At 35.3% G+C, this 22,676-nt stretch overlaps 1 protein-coding gene across 1 annotated transcript in view; it reads left to right on the top strand.

The window, feature by feature from the left end:
- Window positions 1-22,676, top strand: part of GALNTL6 (polypeptide N-acetylgalactosaminyltransferase like 6) — a gene marked incomplete at both ends in the record, with an annotated part of 461,783 nt that overhangs the window by 192,633 nt on the left and 246,474 nt on the right. The window contains 2 exons of the mRNA XM_084285866.1: window positions 1,863-2,001; window positions 21,620-21,786. Coding sequence (XP_084141992.1) covers window positions 1,863-2,001; window positions 21,620-21,786 — 306 coding nt within the window. The remainder of the gene's footprint in view (window positions 1-1,862; window positions 2,002-21,619; window positions 21,787-22,676) is intronic.

Genomic DNA, 22,676 nt, shown 5'->3' with positions numbered 1-22,676 from the left:
AGTGTATCTTCTTGAGAACGTGAGTAGGCATGAGAGACTTATGAACTTTGAAGGGCTCATCCTTTGTAAGAATCAGGAGGATAAAAATAGTTGCAAAGAAGTGAAGACTTTTGTGTTTTGATTTTTCTTTGAAGTGTTTTTTGTTTGTTCTCTGCTCTCTGACTGGTGGAGTTGCCTGAGGTAGGTACTAAGCAAGCCAAGTGACTGATGATGAGAACTAACTTGGGAATGAAAAGCTGGAATTGAAAATCTGTGTTTTGCCAGGGAACAAGCAGCTGATTTCTTTAGGGAACTTAAGTGAGCAGTTTCTGAAACCAAATCAGCAATGCTGAGATATTAGAAGCACTGAGTATGTCTGGCTTGTCCCTTAGAGCGCAAGGGTGTTCAAGGAGCCCAGAGCAAAACATTTGGTTCCATTTCCATTTGTTCTGGAAAATTGGATGGCCTGAACTTGAATGCTGAAGTTGTTTTAGGAAATGGTGAGCATAGGGAAGTTCTCGGCCTGCTAAAATGCTGTGTGTGTGTGTGTGTGTGTGTGTATATATATATATATATATATATATATATATATCTCAAGTACTCAGTTTCCTCCTATTAGTCAAAAGGAGTATTGTTGAAACTCATCCTTTTGTTCATGATTTTGCTGTGAATCTCACTTCTGATTCAAAAAGGTCATACTTAGTGTAATTTAAAATTTGAATTTTTATGTACAAAATGACTTTAAGCTGATTGTGGCCATGGGAGGAAAACAATCTGAGCGAATTGAGAGCGGGCTTCTGAGGCTTTTTCTTCCACCTGCTTCATGTGTTTATATCGGAAGTCACTGGAGTATTGCTTTATCAATGAGATGCTTCACTGTGGAATTCTTAACCCAGGTAGAAGGCAAGCACCAGACATTTTGTTTTTCTCCTTTATGCTTAAATAGAGTTATTCTAAAATAACAGTATAGTAGCACTGTACTGCTCATAGCAGAAACTACTGATAATTCTAGTAGATGAGCCCTTCATCCTGCAATCTGAGGTGCTTGTCACAATTGAGATGTGTGTCCAAGTACAAAGGGAGCTAGAGCAAAGAGCTGGTATTCCTTGAAATTGTGTTTGAAGTATTGCTAAAGGTAAATTCAATCTCACTGTTCTGCCAGTTGGCAGAAAAAAGTTGGACTTAAGAGTCCAACTACATAACTTCAATATCATTAGTAAACCTTGATATGTTTTGTGAAAGTTTTGTTCTTCTTATAGAACTATGGCTAAGGAATTTAGAAAATGATAGGTGTTTGCGAATTTTAATGTGGGGTATTATTACTATTTTTTTAGTTTAAATAAATGCTCTATTACATTGGGGTGAGGGGAAGAAGAAGAAAAGGCCAGTGTAACAATGAAAAAATGAAGTTGTAATGAAGAATCTGAAATTGATTAAAAGCTATTTTTCTTTAATTGTAAGATAAAGTTCTATTTATGTGCCAAATCATATCCAAGGAAATAGGACGAATGAAAATGACTTCCTTGTTCCAAAAATTAAGATGGAATTAAATTTTGTTCTCACATTTGTCTGGGTGTATGGAGTTTGCCACCCACTATGTGCCAATCCCTCACATTGGAAAAGGAGCAAACCCTGCACTAGAAAACTTTTCAGAGCGGCTTTATGCCCCTTCTGCAGCACCTTTTCTGTAGCCTTTGCTAAGCTATCCTAGAAACATCTCAGCAGAGGTTATTTTTTCTTTTGTATTCATCAATACAGGGTGTTACAAGAAGTTAGAGATACTCCGCTCAGTATGTTAACTGAAGTTCAGACCATTATTTTTGTCTTTGTAGTCCATTCTGTGCTATCAGTCTGAGGCAAATAATTGTTTCCTTCCTTTTTAGGGAAAGGTGAACATGGAAAACCATACCCTCTCACAGAGGAAGACCATGATGATTCTGCTTATAGGGAAAATGGCTTCAACATATTTGTTAGCAACAATATAGCACTGGAGCGATCCCTGCCAGACATCCGACATCCTAAGTATGTAAATTGTTTCATGGACTATTTGGTTTTAAAGTTTTTCTTTTTGTATATCTCTAAATAACCTGTTTTCCTGGAATGTGAAACATGAATACTCAGCCAATGAAGTGAGACAGCTTCATTAAATAGGAAACAGCAAGTTGGTTGCTGTTCTTAAATCATATTTTCTGTCTTTTAAACTGGCCTCTCATCTTATTAGTAACATGCTGAGACTGTACAAAGACTCTTTTAGTTGCAAAACGATTTTGATGGTGTTTCTGGGTAGGGATTTCTTAGGCAGATATAAATAACATGAATTAAATTTATCCAGGTTCTCGCTTGTTGAAGATGTTGAGGCTGGTGGCTGACTGACAAGTCATAAGTGCATTGGTTAAATTTTTGGACTCCAAAATGTTTGTTTTTTTTCTGTAACTAAACCAAAAGAATCTAATTGTGTTACAGTTTATCAGCTGTAACACAGATGATACTAATGCTAGTGTCGGACTATGTAAATATAATGAGTGATGGTGAAAATGCACGTGCAGAATTAGGGATAGTTGAACGATAGTGTGAAAAAAATTCTTTAATAGCATTTTTTTCTTGTTTCTCCTAGAGAGAAACAAGAAAAAGAGTATTTTGTAAATAACCACTGAACTAAGAATGATCATGCAGTTCTCATTAAATATATACTTCCTTTCATGTTCTGTAACTTCAGATCTCTTATGCAGAGCATAAACCTTTCTGTACCTAACTGGAAATGGTACGTATGCCTTTCTAAGGCTCCAGGCTCTAGTGCCCTAGAATCCTTCTGAGCTCTGAAGTGATGATTTAGCTTCTTTCTGTGTGACGTTCTTCACTCTTCTGAGTGTTGCAAACCTCATTGCTTTATTACACTGTATTTACAGTAAAATTCAAGCCCTGCTATAGCTGTGTTGAAAGTTCTTTTAAGTTCATTTATTTGCATGTGAACAGTGACAAACCTCATGCTAGGAAGATTTTCATTTACATTCAAATTCTTGTTTTCACCACTGCTTTCATGTGATTAGTATATGGGGGGAGCAGGGGGAGGGAATCTCTATGGAGAAAGGTATTAGGGACAAAATCTTCATGACAAGCTTGATATTTTCTGTGGGATACAATTCTCTTTTTTATGATTACATAGTTTAAGACAACTACCTATTTCTTAGCCCATATAAGATTGCCAGGTGAATTAGTTTGAAATAATCTGGGGAATGGAACAGAACTTGAGAGCTTGATGGAGTGGGAGCAGGTGGGAGACAGGATAGATCACAATATACCATGGCAGCTTCTTGTTTCATCAGATGTGAGTACTATTCATTCTTTGAAAAGGACAGTTCATGTTTGCATAGTAAGATTTAAAAAAATAACTCAGAGTGGAGGAATTCACCCCAAAACTATTTAAAAAAAAAAAAAGTCATTAGAGGTGTCTTCTATTTAATTGCCACATTGCATTGTTTTGAGAAAACAGTTTATTTTTATAACTTACTATTGTTTTGCATAGAATTAAGTGAAAAGAAATAATGGTTTTCATTAAGCCATATATTTTTATATGCTTCATTTGCTTTCTAGTTTGCCTGAGTTATATACAGTTTCCCTGATGTGATTTATAAGAATTCTTCCAAGAAGTTGAGTTCTAATGTACAGCTGTAGAGCATCAGAGTTGTCTTAAATTACATTGTTGGCATAATAAATATGCTCATCAAGCGTCCTTCTCTATTAGTAAAACCACAGAAGGCAATTACTAAATACAAAAGAGAACTGACATGTCTATCCTCCCTTTGTGTTTTTGCAAGTTGCTCTTCTGGCGATTTGTTTCTCACCCACTACTGTCTGCACAGTCAATGACATTTCCCTGCGTGTCCCCAGAAGCAATGTGTACAATGTGTTGTCAGAAATGACATATAAGGAACAAGTCAGTAGTACACCATCCTTTCTGTGTGCCCCTCTTCTTCCCTAGCCCAGACCATTAGGGACTTTCACTTAAGTCTCTCACTTGAAAAACTCAAACCTTCAAGGTATCTGCATCCATTTTCGTGTTCCAATTCAGCTATGATGTTCAATGCAGCCTCGTGTGACTGATGTTATGGTAGTGTCCTGAATTAATTAACTTGTCATGGCCATCTAACCTTCATTATGTTAAGCATTTGTAACATGATCTCTCCATTAGTTACTGCATCATCTTGTAAAGGTAAAATATTTATATTCTTAGTTTGCATGCTAAGAAGTACGCTAAGGTGACAAAACTAGGCTCTGATGGTTATACCTTGAAACAAGTCTGGGTTTGGCTTAAAGAACCAAATAAAATGATTTTCTTGCCATCAGTAGAGAAACTTCACAAAACAAACCTTCAAACTCATTAAAAAAACTGGGTAGTGAATCTTGCAGTTCAGGTCAAAAGATATTTAAGCAGCTGTAGTAGTTCCTATGTTTCTGAAATCATGTTAGGAAGGAAAAAAAAATTCAAAAGCTTGGACCAAATAAATTTCAAGTGCCACCTCTAAGAGACTGTTTTTCTGGAAAGTATGCCAAGACAGCAGATAACCAACATTTGCTCTTTTGAAAATGAATTTTGAAATGAACCTTCTCTTTGGAAATTGGGCCCTAAATTTGCAAAATACTGTTTCTGGTAAGGGGATGAGGGGAACCAAGCAAATGCTTAAATGTCTAAGCTATGAGAAACTCAAGTTTTCAGGTTTTTATAGTATTCTTGTCTTTTTTCCTTCAAGTGTGACATATTTAAAGCATTTCAGAATGATGTATTCAGACTACTTCTTTCCTTTTTAAGATGCTAAAATGTGTGTGCTGTAAAAATCCCTGGAGGAATGAAACAGTTAACTTCCATTTTAAGGCTACCTTAACAGCTTTGCTGTTTCCTTTATATTTTTCTGTTGCAAGTGCCTAATATCTCCCATATTATTTTTTTCTCTCATAGCTGCACTTGTATATTTTTTTCCATTTCTATGGGCAATTTGGTATCTTGTACCTGCACCACTCTTACAGAGAAGTTTTCTAACAGTGGATGTGCACAGTGTTACATTAGCTAATTCTCTGTTCATTGCTCACTGTCACCTCTGGCCTTAAGTAACAGGAAATAAAAATACCATTGCTCAACTGTTTTTGTTTATCTGTAGAAATAGGTCTTGCAAGACAGGTCAGTGCAAAGTGTATCTGGGTAAAAACCCATTTCATTTGCTGCTCATATATGGGGTTTGGTTTTGTATTACAACTTTTGCGTAGAAAGTATGGTAAAGTGGGCCAATTTTGTTCCCTAGTTTACAGCAGTTATTAGGGAAATTATAGACGTTTATATTGAAGGAACAACTTGGCAAAGGCATCTCTGGTAAGAAATATTCCTTTTGCCTTGGAATGTCTGAGTTGTTGCAGAAGATGGTAAATGGATAGTACAGGTTGGTCATCCTGCCACAGAATCTGGAAAAAATATATATAGCTTTAAGGCTGTTCAGATTGTAGGAAGATGGGATTTTTTTTAATTATTATTTTTATTGCAAATAAAAATCTGCAACAGAAATACCACCTCAGTTCATTAGGATTTCAGAACTGATTTAATCAAAGTAAGACTTCTGGTGGCCTAAATTTGAAGGTGACATTAGAGTTTTGGGTAATACTTTGTGCTGGCAATGGAATTGCAATTTAAAGATCTTTACTAATAGAAAAATTATTTCAAAATTCGGAAGAATAGTTTTGTTCGTTTGTTTTTGCTGGCTTATGCCACTTTCTCTAGTTTGGAAAACAACAAACTTCTTAAAGCTAGGAGAAAAAGCAGTGGTATCCTGTTCTATTGGAAATGGGGGAAAATGCTACCCAAGTGTTTACTGTAACAGTTAATTCTTATCTTCATAACATTCTTAAATATTCTGTGTGTATCAGTTTTGTTCAAACAAATGAAATCGAATCTGATTCAAGTTTTGAATAGCTTTCAAAATGCAATTTTGATGAGGCTGCAGGGAATGATTGCAATCATCTAGTCTGAACAGAGTATAAATTTTGTGGTGTATCTTGTTTCAAACCCCTAAGTCCTCATAAACAAGGGTATCCATTTTTATTACATATTCTTTCTTGAGTCAAAGGAATTCAAGTTAATTCCAGTTACTAATAGAGTGTGGTGCAAGCATTGTCACTCAAAATATTTCGTGATTTGTGTGTTTGTATAGGTTGATTTCAACAGGGCTATTCATCTATGTTGTTTGTAGAACGTTTGTTTATAATTTGGATTTGTGAATCTGTGCCTATGCTTGTTGGCTTACCTGAATAATCTATTACCAGAAATCCCATCGTTTTTAGACTTCAGTAGGTATAGATAAAAATTTCAGTACAAAATGAATTTGGTGTTCATATTGTACATTAAGGATGTCCAACTTGATTTCTGTGACATCCGTTTTTAGCATGTATGGTGTGGAGTTGCTGTTTCCAAGTATTGGCTGACTATTGCTGTATGAAGTGGTTGAACTTCACTGCAATTCCCAGCAGTGCTCTTTTCAGAAGTCTGAGCTGTTCTTGTTGATCTTAAATGTTATATTTCTCACAGACCTCTGAAGAAATGCATTTTCATATTCAAATAAATAGAGGTTTGTGAAGGCTGCAAATTGTTCTGTGTCCTAAACAATAACTAATGAGGTTGTTCTTTTTTAATAATAGAACCCCCACATTTCACTATACCTGTTCTGCATAACTAAAACTCATCAACTCTACCTCCTTATCAGCAGTAGAAGCTGACAGAATGCCCGAATGGTTCACTTTCAAAATATTTGAATGCAGTGAGGTTGCTGCCCCTCGTATTTTTCTTTAAAGGAGACTACAATGAAAGTGCTGTGGGGTTTGTGTGTGTGTGTGTCTTTGGAATAGGTGCAGAGTTAATGTTATCCCTAATGGTGTTTTAGTAAATTTTGAAGAAAACAAGAGTTACTAGAGATGTATTTTAAGAATTCAAGGTAAATGTTATAGTCATACAATCATGCAGTAGTTCATATCTGAATCCTCTAAAATTTTCAGTTATTGTATTGAATATATTGAATTACTTTCTATAAATACAGTGCTCTTGTCTGAATGCTTTTAGCATGCATGTTTGTTATATATATATATATATTTTACCTGAAAGTCAAAATAAAAACAAAAACCTTTAATCTAGCTCTCAAAGATAGTTTCCAATGAATTCCATCAGCATTCTGTTATCTTAATGGCTGTCCTAGGTTATCCTAGCTCAAGACACTAAAAAAAAAAAATGAATTAATTGAAATTAAGTATGTTGAACTTTGCAGTATTTAATATGGCCAATGGAAGTAATTAGTTATTAGGATTGATCTTCTATTGAATTTTGATTAGATACCAAATGAGACTAAAAAAAGTACAAGGTTTTTCTAGTTGTTTCACTCTTGTGAGTCAGACAAGTCTTTAAATACTGTGAGTGTATATATAGACATATATATGTTCAGATTTATTTGTAATATTTTAATATATGTTGTTGATATATAATATTTAAATATAAAATATTCAGATTTATCATTGGGTAAGAATATTGTCTCCCTATTATTCCTCCCACAGAAGAAAGGGGGGGGGCAGGATATGCTATTGACACAGACCTGTGCATATATTAATGGTTTAGTGTTATTATTTGTTGAGAACCCTAAGTCAAACTCTAATCAAAATCAGAAAAAAAGAAAAAATGATTATCTTTATATTCTGGGTTGATGAAGAATCTTGTAATGACATCTCAAGATGTGGTTAGATGTCCCTAAACTTAGCAAATAGTGGTTTTTTTTTTTTTTTCCCTGTAGAATTCTTTCTAGCTACCACCAGGGAAGGATGCTGGTTCTTTGTGGTTTTCTCTGTAACTGTTTCCCCGGCAGTCAGATTTCCAGCGTGATTTTCAAAACAGCTAAGTTGCTCAGAGTGAAGGAGACCAGATCTTTTAGTTCTGACATCTTGCAGTGGGCTTCATGCTACAGGAGGGGATTTATGGGAGAGCTGAAGCATTACGCGGTATGTGATGCTAGAGAACAAATATCACCTGCCTGTGTGTTGCAAGACAGAAGCATAAATTTGCTCAAGTGAATGCTGAAGTCACTTGATCATTACTTGGTGAACAGAAGAGTAAAGTGGCTAAAAAAGCAAATAAGATGTAAGTAAGAAGCTGATCAAATTGCAAAAATAAGGCAGTTAAGTCTGGGAGTTGCTGCCCCAAAGCGTATGTTCTCAGATGTCTTTTGAAGCATGTGCTAGGAAGTGTGGGATTGTGGTTCATGAAGTAATTTTTAATGGCTAACTTCTTAACCAAAAGGATGATTTTATTTCTCCTCAAATAGAGTACTCTGACAGGGTAAAAAGAGAAATAATGCATTTTAGGTATTTTTCATGGGTATTTGTTAGACAAGTTTGTTAGACAAATTCTGTGGGGAGGTTTAGGTTGGATATTAGGAAAAACTTCCTTACCGAAAGGGTTGTTAGGCATTGGAATAGGCTGCCCAGGGAAGTGGTGGAGTCACCATCCCTGGAGGTCTTTAAAAGACGTTTAGATATTGAAATTAGTGATACGGTTTAGTGGAGGACTTAGTGTTAGGTTGGAGGTTGGACTCAATGATCTTGAAGTCCCTTCCAACCTAGCCAATTTTGTGATTCTGTGAAATTAGAGCTGGCTGAGTGACTTCAGCTTTTCCTTAAGTATTTAACTGAAAGTATGCCGTGCATTTCCTCCAGACAAAACAATCTTGAATACTCAGTAGCTGATTTTGCTGTTAAATATTTGTTGTTCCTGATTTCTTTAGTTTATGTATGCTGTGCAGAGGAAAGTCATTGAAGTGTATAGCATTCAATCAGAGTACTATTTGACTACATTAGTAAATCAGAACTATTAAGTAATTTAAAAAAAAAAAAAAATTTGAAAAATGGTCAGCAGCAAATCTAGGTAAGTATTTAGCTCTACTGGCATTTATAGCATTGCTTTCTCTGTTTTCCCTTACTTTTGTATTTTTGTGTTTAAAAAAAAAAAAAAGACATTAAATATCCTATAGCAGTTTCAGTGTTCACAAAATAAAAATGGACTCACTTTTATTGCAAAAATATTAGTAAACAACTTGGCTGTGTATTTACCTGGTGTACGTGCAATTAAAGCTGTGGCACAAGTTTGGTCTCAGTGCCTGCCATAATGATCTGATGACTAAAAATCTTCTGAGTCTCATCTCTGGCAAACAGGGTCAGCTTTTGGTGGTGCTTGCACGAGTGAGACAGGTTGGCACGGCCAGGCCATTAGCTGGCTGCTGTGCCCCAGCCTCAGGTATCTTCCTGCAGCTTCCTTCCCTCCAGAAGGGGGGAAGATGGCTCCTTTGCTCTTCTTTCCCTTTCTGCCTAATGATGAAAAGCTCCTGGAGAAAGTGTAAAAGTTAGCTCAGAGGCATCTGAATCATCTCTGCCTGCTCAGTAGGGAAATAATTTGGGTACAACCTAATTGTTCAGAGGGCAGATGTCACTGGTACCGAGGGATGCTGAAGAGGCACTCTGTGTGTGCTAAACTTGGCACGGCACAGCTACTAGCTAGCTGATTCAACTTGCATCTAACTTGCTTGCTCTTATGCTTAGTTTGACTGAAATCCAGAAACCACAAAACAAGCAAATCCTTTCCCGGTGTTTTGAAAAAGTGTTGGTTCAGGTTTCTCTACAAAGGGCTGCATTACTTTGTACGAATGTTTGCTAGTATTATTTAAACTTCCCTGGCCACAGACCAACTGGTTAAGCACACATTGCTTTTAGTAGGCTGGTGAGAAAGCTGTACACTATTACTTGGGCTGCTTTTCCAGGTGTTCTGTGCACTTAATGCGTAATGTAGTGAAGGTGGAAAGTCATGCATGCCAGAACGTGATGGGCTATGTCCCCATTTCCAAGTCTCACCAGATTGTACCTTGCAGTTGCTTCAGGGCATCTCATTCAAAGTGTAGATCCTTGAAAACAGGGTCAGAAATGTTTTCTGCTGGAGAAAAAGAGTGGCCTTCTGTCTCTGTCATGCCTGATGTCAGTTCCTCTGCAAGATATGTATCGATAGTAACAAATTACATGGAATAATTCCTAGGTGCTTTCTGGTTGCTTTGTGTCTGCTTTTTTTTTTTTTTTTTTTTAAAGCAGCCACAGCTAAAATGGGGCTGAAGATTGATGATTCTCCCTCCACCCCTTTGGTGAGGAGCAGGCTGCAGCATTTAGTAGGTCAATGAGGAGAGTCCAAGACTGATGGCTCTGTTTCTGTTTACCGAAAAGAATTTGATAAAAGAAGTAAGCTGTTTATACAAGCAGAGGAAAGTAGTTCTTGTGGGTTTGAATGCCTTGCATATTGCCTACATTGCAGTGAAGCCTCCCACGCCACTGAGAAAATAGCAAGCTGCAATAAACATCACTGTGAAATCTAAATATAATAGGGAAAGGAACACTGCAGGATATTTACCCTTCAGCCACTTCTGGGCATCTGGGATAGCCAAGTCTATTGGCATTTGACAGTGGTTAAAACCAGAACTTTGAGGCCTCAAATACAATACAGCAATGGGAAAGCACATGCAACTTCACTACGATCAATGAGAAATATTGAATGTGCTGGGGATCCAGACCTTTGCTGTTCACAAATGACTGTGAGGATGATGTATGCTGCCAATTTAATAGGTTCAGGAAAACCTTCTGTATACCTTACTTGTTATTACATATCAATTCTTGCTTTCTTTCTGAACGTTTTTCATACAATTAGGCATTTACATAATGTGAACCAGCATAGGATTACATACTTCTAAGCAAGTGAAATTTCATCTCTAATATGAACAAAACACAACAAGTACCAGTACTTTCTTACTGGCAACAAAATTAGCTGCTCTGTCTCATGCAATAAGGACAACAAATATACAGCCAAGCTAGAGTGAAAAAGCAGTTTTTGTTTTGCCTGGCTGGATTATGGATGACCTTATTGAGCTGTAATTTTCCAAAGGCTGCACTGGCCACAAGATGTGGTAACAGGCATGCGAACTTACTGATCACACTGGCACTTGTGGTCTGTGATGCCTGACAGCAACTTTTTCACAGCTTTTGTTCCCATGCCTGCTAGCTGTGACACCAATGCTGTGACATGGGTCAGACCTAATAATATCTTGGCCATTATTTTATCTTGTGTATCATATATGGGAGGTGATACTGAAAGGGATGTGTGAGTCTGGTTTCTTCCTACACTTTTTCTCTTAGATTCTTTCAGCATCCTCAGTAACTGGATTTTTGGGTGATACATAAGGCTGCTTAGTGGTTTTGTACAGGTATACTGTGCATGTTCTTGTTTAGTTTATTACTATGCTTCCTAATGCTGTCAGTCCTTGCAGCCCTTTGCACAGAAAGATAACTCTTGTGTAATGCAGGAACATTTTATAACATGGTTTAGATCAATCTGATGTTAATTGCACCAAATACCCCCAAATTAATGAGTTTGGGGAACAATGCTTTCTCATTTGGCCTATCCACCAAGTATTGGAAGCTTTTTTTCTAAACCTCATTCATATATCCATTGTGTTAATGAAGACTTTTGAAACTAGGAAGGTTTGCATTAATTTTAATGTGGGTAATGGAGCAACCACTACATTCTTTCTTTAGTTAGGGGTAAAAAATTTTTAATTAATATTGTGTCAGAGTACCTTAATTCAGTGGTGTAGGAAAACTGTTTGACCTGAAAGTGCTGAGTCCTGAACTTCTTGCTTCCAGACAGTGAAGACCTCACTGTACTGTTGTTGCATTTCCCTCGATGTTCTAGAGCACCTTGCACTAATGCTCAGCATCTCACAGTATAATGTGCAGTTCTTTGCTTTCTGGTTAATCAGATACTGTTCATGTATTTCTCTGTTCTAATGTTAGAGCATTTGTTTTGGATATATGATATATAATATCATATGATATAACATATATGGATATATGTTTTGGATAAAAGGGATTCCAGCCTTTACTTTTGTACTTTGAGTTCTATATGCACTAAAAAAAGTTTGATTCTATCCCATCACTTTGTTTTAAGGTAATTTTTACCTTAAAAGGTAAGATTTTCAGTATCTTACTGTATACACAGTCAAGGTGAGCTTGGTTGTAATCTATTTTTAGCTGCAGAATGCTTGGTATGGAAAAGGAGATGTGGCTGACCTTTGGCAGGGAAGGTGTTTGTGGAAGCCTGAAAAATAGCTCTAGAGCACAAGGGCACATGGTAAAGGCATAATTAGGATTTCTAAAACAGAAATTCAATGGTAGTTGAATATCATGGGTTGGTTTGTTTCTAAGTAGCATGATTAGAATGCACTTTGAAACAGCAAAAACATTCTGATCCTTTTCATTCTCTTTCAGTCAGGAAATCAAACACAGACTTGAATTAGAGGCTTTGTGTTGATCATTTTAAGCTCTGCCTGACTTTTGAGAGACAATCACATAAGCTTGAATTAATTTTGAGTACATTGGTATTTCAGTTATTTTCACTCCGAAAAAAAAAGTGTAGATCTGTGTACATGTGTATGCATTATACACATGAACTGAGCTGCTTGGTAGAATTTGGGAATTCATAGGTAACGAAGGGCAAGGTTTAAGCTGAAATATAATTGTAGTACTAAAATGTCTCTTATGTAACTTTCCTTTTAAGTGAGGGATTTTAAGACAATATAAAGTTACTGTATGCATTCATTTTTCAAAACCTAGACTTAATATATATGGATAGATATGTACGTTTCTTAAAGTTACATATATATATATATATATATATTAAGATCTAGCCATGAGTGATGGAGGCTTTATTCGTTGCTTTCTTGTAAAACAAAGCTTTGCAAGCATAGATTTACTTTGTGTTGTATGGCTCATCTGCCTCTTACAGTCTTCCTTTGGTTAAAGAAACATTAATGTTCAAATTATGAAGTGAGGCAAAGACATGCAGAGTTTCTGGAGTGATCGTCTGTGACAGTCCAAAGCTTGATGTGAAGTAACAGGCACCTAACTCAACTTTGTGGGATCTGGGGAAGTCACTGCTGAGAGAAAACCTACTTAACACAGTAGGCTTTTTCCATTTAGTTTCCAAGGCATGTTAATTTTTGTAGTGCATTTAATAGCAATAATGCAAACTATTTTCTACCATACAATTTCATCAATCTGAAAATAGTAATAAATTTTTAGAGAAGGTTTATTTGCTGCAGTAGGGAGGAGGAAGTGTTGTGACATTTATTGAGGTGCATGCTCAGTAATGTATGCTTACTTCCTAGCTGTGAGCCACAGTGGAAATAAAGATTACTTTCCCCTCCATCAGGTCACACCCAAGCTAATTTTACAGCCTTGTCAAAAAGCAGTAGAAATTACTAGTTATCACTACTTTATCAGGCTCAGTTGACAAGGCTAGATTGGAACAGAAACACAGTGTGACTGAAGCTTGTTGTTGTAAATTGAATTTTGACATGCTAAGACAACTACTATGTAAATCTTCACTGGAAAAATGTTTTGTCCTGGTAGTTTTGTCATGGGTTTGTCAGCAGTTGTGTACCCACTGGGTGCTGTAGTTCCTTTAATAAAGGGGAAAGAAAAGGTCAGATCTGCTAAGTATGTGTGCTGACAAAGCCAGTGGAAGGAAGCTTTCAGACCTGATTCTGTTTTGCTCTAACTTACTCTGGCGTTTCATGTAAAAGGAGAAAATTGGAGGTGGTCTACTTTTATGATCTAGTAACTGCTGTGGAAGGCTGCTACCTTGCTTCTGAAATGCAGCAATGGGATGTCTGCAAGATGTTAAACTTCTCCTACACTATTATCTATCAGAAAGGGCAGTTTACAAGGTTGTTGATGTGTCTAGAAAGCACGGAACTTAGTAACTGGCCAAGGCATTGCTATTGGTGTCCCTTAATGTGCATAAAATATTGTTGTTGTTATATGGGTCAAACAAATTGCTGCTTTTATGAATCGGCTTTTGCTGTGAAGTGGCTGAAATGGTGCCAGCACTCTCTCCTTTTTCATCACTTTAGAAGTCCATTTTTTTTCATTTGCAGTTCTACAGAGCTGGTAGATGTGTTTCTGTTGGAAAAGCTGTAAAGATGCAGAAACTTTCAGTTCTGCATGTTTTCTTAAGCTATTTGATATTATATTACTTTTTTTTTTCTCCTTAAACTTATTAGGGATTTAAACAGAACTATCACTGTATCTTGAACTATTTATTTCATGCTATTTATTTATTTATTTATAAATGCTATTTATTTTCATGCTATTTATTTATTTCTGCACAGCAGAGTATGATAACCCTTCTTTTGAGGAAAAAAAAAGTTGTTAATATTCGTAAGACTCTTGGTAGTCTGTAAGAGGCAATTTTAACTTTTTTTTAACAGCTTTTCTTTTTATAGAGCAGTCCTCTTTCATGTTGTATTTTTAGTGCTGGCTGTAAATAGATTCCAGATGTTCATGGCAATTTCCTTTTCTTCCTCAGGCAGGTTAGTATTTCAGGAATAGAGCAACCTCTACAATTCTTTTAATCTTCTAGAAGAAGTCTCCCTGCAACTTCAAAATTTCCTTGTAATAGTGATTCATTCAGGAACTTAGTTTTGGTTACTGTTTCAGCCTAGCAGAATTCTATATCTAAAAGCAATAATTAAAATTAGTGTTAAGTATTTTTAGAGTGAGTTCATGTGTGATGGCGTATCCTGTTTTTGAATAAGCCTTAAACTACTGGATCCAAATACCAACTTACAATAACAAAATACAGGAACAACGTTTGAGGTAAATAGTTGCTAGAGGGTTCCACTTTGTAAGTTCTGCATGCCTAAATTTGCACTATACAAGTTATTTACAAAGAAATTCTACCTTAACCTTTTGTAAAGAATTTTGATTTCATAGTTACCATAACTTCTGTGACTTCTTTGGTATGTGTGTGTAATAAACAATATTGTACAGCTCTCAGAATTCAGTTTCTCAGAACAGTGATAAACTACAGGACTTTGGGGGTTACTGAAATGCAGCCATACTTGAAATGACATATAATTAGTGCACAGGGATGTGTCTAATAAAGGAAAAAAGAGAGGAAGAAGATACTTTGGCTAGAGAGAGGAATGGGGCTTTGAAAATTAATTTGGAAACAACTCTCGCCTAGGTAGAAAACCTCAGTTCTTCCCAGTAAAATACCCCCCCAAAAGTTCCTAGGGCACAATGAATATAGTTCAGTTTGCTGAGAAATAACAGATTTCAGATTCTCAAATACCATGCAAGGAAAGCTTTTGAAAAGAAAGACAAGATTAATCAAGGACAGCAATATTTGAAAATGTAATTCATGGTTCATAACTTTTGATTCATGTTGGTAATCTCAAAAATGTCATTGCATCCAGTTTGTCCCAAATTCATCATTTGATGCAAATGGAGCTTTATGCCATATTTTTTATATGCATGCATACTGGTGCAAATACTGCTTTATGCTGTATTTTTTATATACATGCACACATGTTTGTGTATATTATTTTGTGGGAAAGCCCAAATTGTTTATTTTGAGAATTTCAGCGAGGGACTTATTAATGCCACTTGCACAGGCCTCTACCAAGCTCTGTTTGTTCTGAACATTAATGTAATAAATTCAGTAAGAAAATACAGGTGTGAACTACTTAACTAGCAAGATGCCAGTTGCTCTTCATGGTTATTTTCTTTCTATATATTTCTAGCAAGACTTTTATAAATCACTTTCAGATTTAACATAGCAATTACTCTGAGATTTAAGATTTCATTAAATTTGCATAAATTTATTGTTTATTCTAAGAAATTTTCATTCTTATAATAATAAGTTCAATAGCTAAGATTTAGTGTTGTTCCATGAATAAGTGATGATGTGCTCCACTTCTATGCAGTTTTTAACAACAGGAAAAGACACCTTTTCAAAAGCATCTGGAACATTTTATTAAGGTTAATCTGTAGCATCCTATTAAGACTGAGCAGAAGATGCTCGTGCTGAGTTAAGAACACTTTTTTAGGTTCAAACAGCTGGTTCCTCTCACCCTCAAATTGTGTATCTGCTAAGAGTGGTAGATACATGCAGTTGTTTCTCCACCCCCATGCTCCCCAGCTTCTTGTTTCAGGTATTCAAATTCTATGCTTCTGAAATAAAAGGCTTTGTTTTCCAGCAATCTGTTTTGGTGGCAACCGCCTCTTCGTTTTTTGAAGAGTACAACCAAAACATGAGTTATTTTTTGACTGAGCTCCATCCAAAAAGTTCTGCAATTCTAGATGTCTAGGGTAGGCATGTGGTTTAAAAGTACGAAAACTTGAATTTTAAATAATAAAAACACATAAAGAACACAGACTTCTGTTTCTCAGTTTGTCTTAGAGTGGTACCAGAATGAAGTAGGATTATACTGCAAGCAAATGACTTTGGGCTAATTTCTAGTTTACTGAATGGATTAATATTTTTCCTTTATTTAGTGTGAACTCTTCTGACCACTTCAATCTTGCAGTCTGTAAAACGAGGAATAATCCTACACCTGTTCTCTGGAGAGGTAGATATCTGGGTCTGTTTAGTTGGGATGGTTCCATAGGATGTGCAGGTGCCTACTGTTCCACTGTGCTGGCAATATGGCATGGCATATACCTATAGATATGAGCGTGTATATGAGTTAAGACTGATCAGGATCTTTTGGATTACTTTTTGGAAGACAGAATCAAACACTGAAAAACAAAGCCTCTAGTTCTGTAACTAGTCTCTTATAAACCATTGAGTAGGCTGTATTAGTTGTGTAAGCAATTTAACTTCCAGGTACCTATAACTTAAATACATCTTAATGTGTTTCTGAGCAAAGCGATTAGATGCCACTTGAATGTTAAACAATAAAAATTCTACTGAGCAGTTTGAGCTTTATCTGGGTAAACAAAAGTGTGGAGGTAAGGATGAAAGTGAGGAAAAACATAATGAAAATGGTGGAAAAATAGTTTAATAATGTGCTATTAGCATCCTTGAATATTTATGCGTTTATCAGTATGGGCAGTGATGTTGAGTAAACATCCTTAGCCAAGGCTGATTAATGAGAACACTTTCATAATTTATTTATTATTTTTTTTTTTACAATCAAAGCTGAAGTGAAAAATCAGTTTGCAGTGATTTTGGGTAGTTTTCTGTCCTCAGTCCCATAGCCAAAATTATTGAATTTCATGGGTGGGTTTTCTTCTGAGACTGTGTATGTTTATGCTAACATATATTTCATTCAAATTAGTTGGTTTATAACGTATCTAGAACTGAGGTATAGAAGTAAAATGACCTGTCCTCATTTTCATTCACCATGCAAATCAATTTTGTTACTATAAACTTCTCATAAGTTATTTTTAAATGCTACTCTAGGAGAAAATACTACCAGGGCAAAAATTGATTCCGATGGAAATGAGCTTAAAAATAGAAGATAACACCTTCCTGCATAATAAATAAATAAATAATAAATTGGAAGGCATAGCAGTTGTTCCCCTTTTTCAGATCCCCATTGTGTTTTTTTTATGTTCTTAATTCATTAAACAGAACGTCATGTGACAAAAAGCTCTACAGTGGTATGTCTGCATTTATCTGTTGCATTGTGATTTGATCATGAAAGAGAGAGCATAAAGTAATGTTTATTGACATCAACTATGTACTCTTTTCTTTCTAAATTCTTTTTTGTATTGAAGTAGGTCTTGGGGCAAACCTTCAACTCTCTGTCTGAAATGCATATTTTGCTTAAATCTACTATCCTTTTTTGAATATTAATCTTATGATTTATTTCCAGGCTTTTGTGGTTTTCCCAGTACCCCAAGCCTTAAAGTAAATGTGTTTGGAAATTCTGTTCTGTCATTCATTTTGAATTACACTTACAGTCTACCTAGAGCCTACAGTCATTGAAAAGACACAGATAAGTTGTGATGTGTTCAGGTTGAGGCTGGCAATCAGACCATATGTATGCAAGTACTAAGATGTTTTCAAGGTGGATAAGAATTTGATAAAACTTTGTACTGAAATTGCAGTGCAAAATTTCAGTACAACTCATTTTCATTTAGCACACATACCATAATTTGACAACTTTTAAGAATGAAACATTTAAATTATTTAAACATTTTTAAAATAGGATGTTAATAGTAGTCTTTGACACATTTTTTCTTTCTACAATAAAACTTGATTATTAATAAATTTTGGTAAGGTTGAAATCTTACGAGAAAATGTAATTCAAGAGAATAATTATATTCCCCTTTCTGTGGAGAATCAAAATCTCCCTTTTGAAACATTCATTCTACAGAGTATGTAAGCTATTAACTAAATTAATTTTGGAAAGTAAACATGTTGAAATTGGGGTCTGTTTCTTGGTGAATGCTCAAAACTCTTGCAATGGGATTATTCTGGTGAGAGCAAAAAGCACGTACTCTTGAAAACGATTTGATGTTGGCAGAAAAATAAACTTGATATTGACGTACCTTAGAACTTCGGAACAGTACGTAATAAAGCAAAGTGAGTCTGAAATTACAATCAGAATTTTTCGGGACCTCTTTAAATGGACTCTGCTGAATTTTTTATAATAAATTTGTGTTGAAAATATGCCTCTAAAAATCCTTATTGATGCAGAAGTGGTATGGTTAAAGATGAATGTATTTTTGTAGTACCTTGTCTGTTAATTTTGCTAATGTTTCTTGGTTTTAAACATTTTCGTTAGTAAAACATGGAATAGTTGAGATGGGCACCACTAACAAATTGAAATATAATAACTCTGCCCAGAGAAGTTGTGGATGCCCCACCTCTGGTAGTTGGTTAATGCCAGGCTGGACAGGGCTTTGGGAGGTCTAGGTGGAGGTGTTCCTGTCCATGGCATGGGGGTTGGAACAGATGATATTTAAAGGTCCCTTCCATCACAGAGCATTCTAGAATGCTAAAATTCTGTGTAGTTTCATCTATGGAATTCACTCCAATTTAGCAATGACCAGTATTTTGTAGAAAGAAATATCTGATTGTTATTTCAAAGACTAGCAGTGGTTGACAGGAAGCAATGTCTGTGTTTCCAGGTAGACTTATTGCAGCCAGGGTATTTGGCATCACTTCTAAAATACAAAAATGTGAAGAAATGCATTGATGAACTTGAAGCAAATGGTACATGGCCTCTGATGATTCTCTTTGTAAATCTGATAGCTCAGCCATAGGTGTCTAACTGCATTCTCATTGCATTCCATGTGCCTTTCTTGAGTGTTACAGCTATCCATCAGATCTGTCCTCAGCACAGTACAAGCAATATTCTGCTATAGATAATGCTAGGTAGAACCTCAGATAAAATGGATTTCTATGTTACGTCTTCTAAAACGTACTGATCTTCTGTTACAGTTTAATGTTGGAGAGCAAGAGGCTAAAAATGAACAGAATTTAACTTGCTGAAAAAGGCAACTAGGCCACCACTATGAAATCTAACAGGCTGTCTTAACAATAGAAAAAGATGGAATTTAAGGTGTCATTTCTATGAATTTGGCAGTTTCACCAGCTTGTTGAGGGGGAAAAGTAAGAAAAGTGCATTTCAGTGGTTTGTGGCTTGTATTAGAAATAAGTTCACATATAGCCAGGTACCTTTGCAAAAACTGACAAAGGAAAAGTAAATATAAATGAGGAAGAAAGGTCAAAGGTAGTGGAAAGATGGAGACAAGTTAAGAAAAGTGTCTTTTGCTTTAATACTCTAACTCTTTTAGTCCTAGTAAAATAATTAATTCTGTAGGAAGAATGAAAATAGTTTTAAACTAAGTCCATCAATGTTTTTTTTCTCCTTTTTATAAATTAGAATATTCAATTACACTGAAATCACAGGTGAGAATACCACATCCAGTGACCTTCCCATCCGTGCAGATTTAAGCTTATGGTATTGAACTATGAAAATACACGAACTTCAGTACAACCAGGCTAAAAAGGCATAGTGTTATTCAGGAAGGTAATTGAGTTCCCCTGTGGAAGGACATCACTTTTTAAAAAGAAAGAACATTCTGACATTGGGTGCGTATTTCTTTTGTGTGGTGTTCTTTGTTTTTCTCCCACAAAAAAGATGAAGCACTTAAGTTTAAAAACCTACTTACCGGGAGTTAAAAATGGTAAAGAAAAAAATCTTGCTTTCGGGAAAAGCATAAGAATAACATGCATTTGTTCTACTCCAAGCATCACAGTCAGCAAACAATTGACAACAGTAGGTGTTGGTTTTGATAGGTGGTTTTCTTAATTTGCCAGCTGAAACAGCTATGTATGAGTAATGAGCTTCCTTTGTTGTACTCCTTCCCACAGATAAGTAGAAGAATTCTTACTTTGTCACATTTGTACAGAGTAGCTGTCCTTTTTCTCAGTGCGCATATGCATTCTACCAGTAAATTACTTAATAAAAGGTTTCGAAAATGTTATTTATGGAAATGGCTTCTCAATAAATTCATTGCTGCTATGTTTTTGGAAGAAATGGCTGACAGATATAAATCTTACTTTTAGGAAAACTTTCAAATACAGCGAATACTGAGTTCTAGACGGCATTCGAAAAGTAGAAAGCAAAATAAGCTGCAAATGTAGGTTTTAATGTTGTTTACAGCAGTGTTTGATATGCATAGTTCTTTCTGAAGAGCAGCAAAGATATCTGTATGTTTTTGGACCTAGAAGTTGGAAGTCAGAAGGTTTATCTGTCTCTTTGTGTTCTTGATTTATCACAAAGCAGTTAATTTATATTTGTACAGATACCTTGAGCATGACTTTGTCTCGTGGAAGCAGTAATAATTCAATTTTATTTATTTTTTTTTTCATCATTTACTGCGATTTATTTTTTTTTTGCGGGAGGGAGGGGGGAATGATAGTCTATCAGTTTCAGTAGCCTAAATATTACTCGTATGTTCTTTCATTTTAGTAGCTAATGAATTGCAAGACCAGTATTTTTAAAGAATATGGATTTTGGTCAAATATGTAAACACTTCTATATTAAAAATGTTTAAGTTTAAGCACTGTTGTTAGATGCTGTTCAATTAAGATGCTGAAGGTGCAGTGCTTTCATTTACAAAATGAAAGGTGGTTTATATTTTCTTCTATTTTCAGAACTATATGTTGTACTATACATACATATAGTAGCAGGAATTATTTTGGACATCTAGATGTGAAGTTGGAGTTGTACTTGTGGATGTTGTTGCATATTTTCAATGTATCAGCCAGGAAAATAACACTGAATTGTTTCTAGCATTTGTCTCTGGGTAGAGCAAACTGCTTTTATAAGTTTTTTTTGCCATGAACAAAGAACAATCATTTCAGATTTTATCTTCCTTCATGATAGATATCAGGAATCTTTCTGATAAGCGGATTTGAATTCTAAAAACGTTGCAGAATACATCTTCTTAGTATAATATTGCAGGAAAAAGATTCCAGTGAAGAAAAAGAAATCTAATTCCAGCCAGTGAACTTCAATTCCTTTTTTGCTTTGTTCAGAGTTATTGTATGTTGCTTGCAATATTTTTTTTTAAATTAACTAGTTGTTCTCACATGAAAGTACTGTTTGATTGTACTGTTGGATTTGATTCCAGAGATGGTGGTGGTTTACTGGCCTAAGCAGGTGGTATATATGCCAAGGCAGACTTTGCTATATGCTTACACAACTCTTCTTTTTCTCTCCAGCTGTAAGCACAAGGTGTACTTGGAAAAGCTACCAAATACTAGCATAATTATCCCATTTCATAATGAAGGATGGACTTCACTCTTGCGAACAATACACAGTATTATCAACCGCACTCCAGACAGCCTGATAGCAGAAATCATTCTTGTGGATGACTTCAGTGACAGAGGTAAGGCCCAGTTGGTTTTGTTTTAATTTGAAATTTGTATTGCACTGTGGTCTCTATAGAAGCTAGAGTAACAAAAATTGAAGAAGAAATAGCTGCTGAACTGCCTTCCTTGAAGTACTATTTGATTGTTAGCTAGGGGGAAAAAAAAAAAAAAAAAAAACTTTTTTCCTTGTTAAGCGTGCTTTTGTTTTATTTTGCAAATAAAATGCAAAAAGGTAAAACTGAAAAGGCAAGAGATTAGGAATTGTTCATTGGTCTTTATTAGCACAGTATTTGAATACATTCTTTCTGAAATACTGCAAATTGTTAGTGCTTCAACATACTTTCCTTTTAGGCTTCATTTTTACTCTGAATTTTTAACTTTCACCATTTTGGATGAATGCAAGTCATTTGTCTTTAATCCTGAAAATATATTGAATTAGGAAGCTTCTTGTACTGGTATAAATTTACAATAGAGAAAAATGAGACTGTTTTGAAAGGAATGTAAAAACAATTAAAATAAGAATTAAAAATTTTGCTTTTGAATAATTAAAGTTCATGACATATCTGCATAATAAAATTAAGATAAATGACAATTTAATGAACTTTGTCATCAATGCTTCTTGAATGCAACACAACAGTGGAATACTCTCAAAGTCTTTGGATTAAATTTGAGTTCCTTAGGTAAAATAAATTCATAACAATAGTATGGAACTTGTATGTATTTTATTTCTTTCAATTTTATGCACTTAGGAATTTAAATGTGAAGAGATTCGATTTTGTATTTTGGTTGGTTTGGGTATTTTTTGAAGGTTGGTTTCTATTGAAATAACAATCAGTTATTGATTGAAATAACATCATTTTTACTAATACGTATGTGAGTATTGTTTTGAATAGATAGATACAAAACA

The sequence above is a fragment of the Netta rufina genome (genome assembly GCF_964035555.1).
Source record: "Netta rufina genome assembly, chromosome: 4".
Classification (NCBI taxonomy): Eukaryota; Metazoa; Chordata; class Aves; order Anseriformes; family Anatidae; genus Netta; species Netta rufina.
Note: the sequence above shows the minus strand (reverse complement) of the source record. Positions and strands in the feature narration are given on the sequence as shown.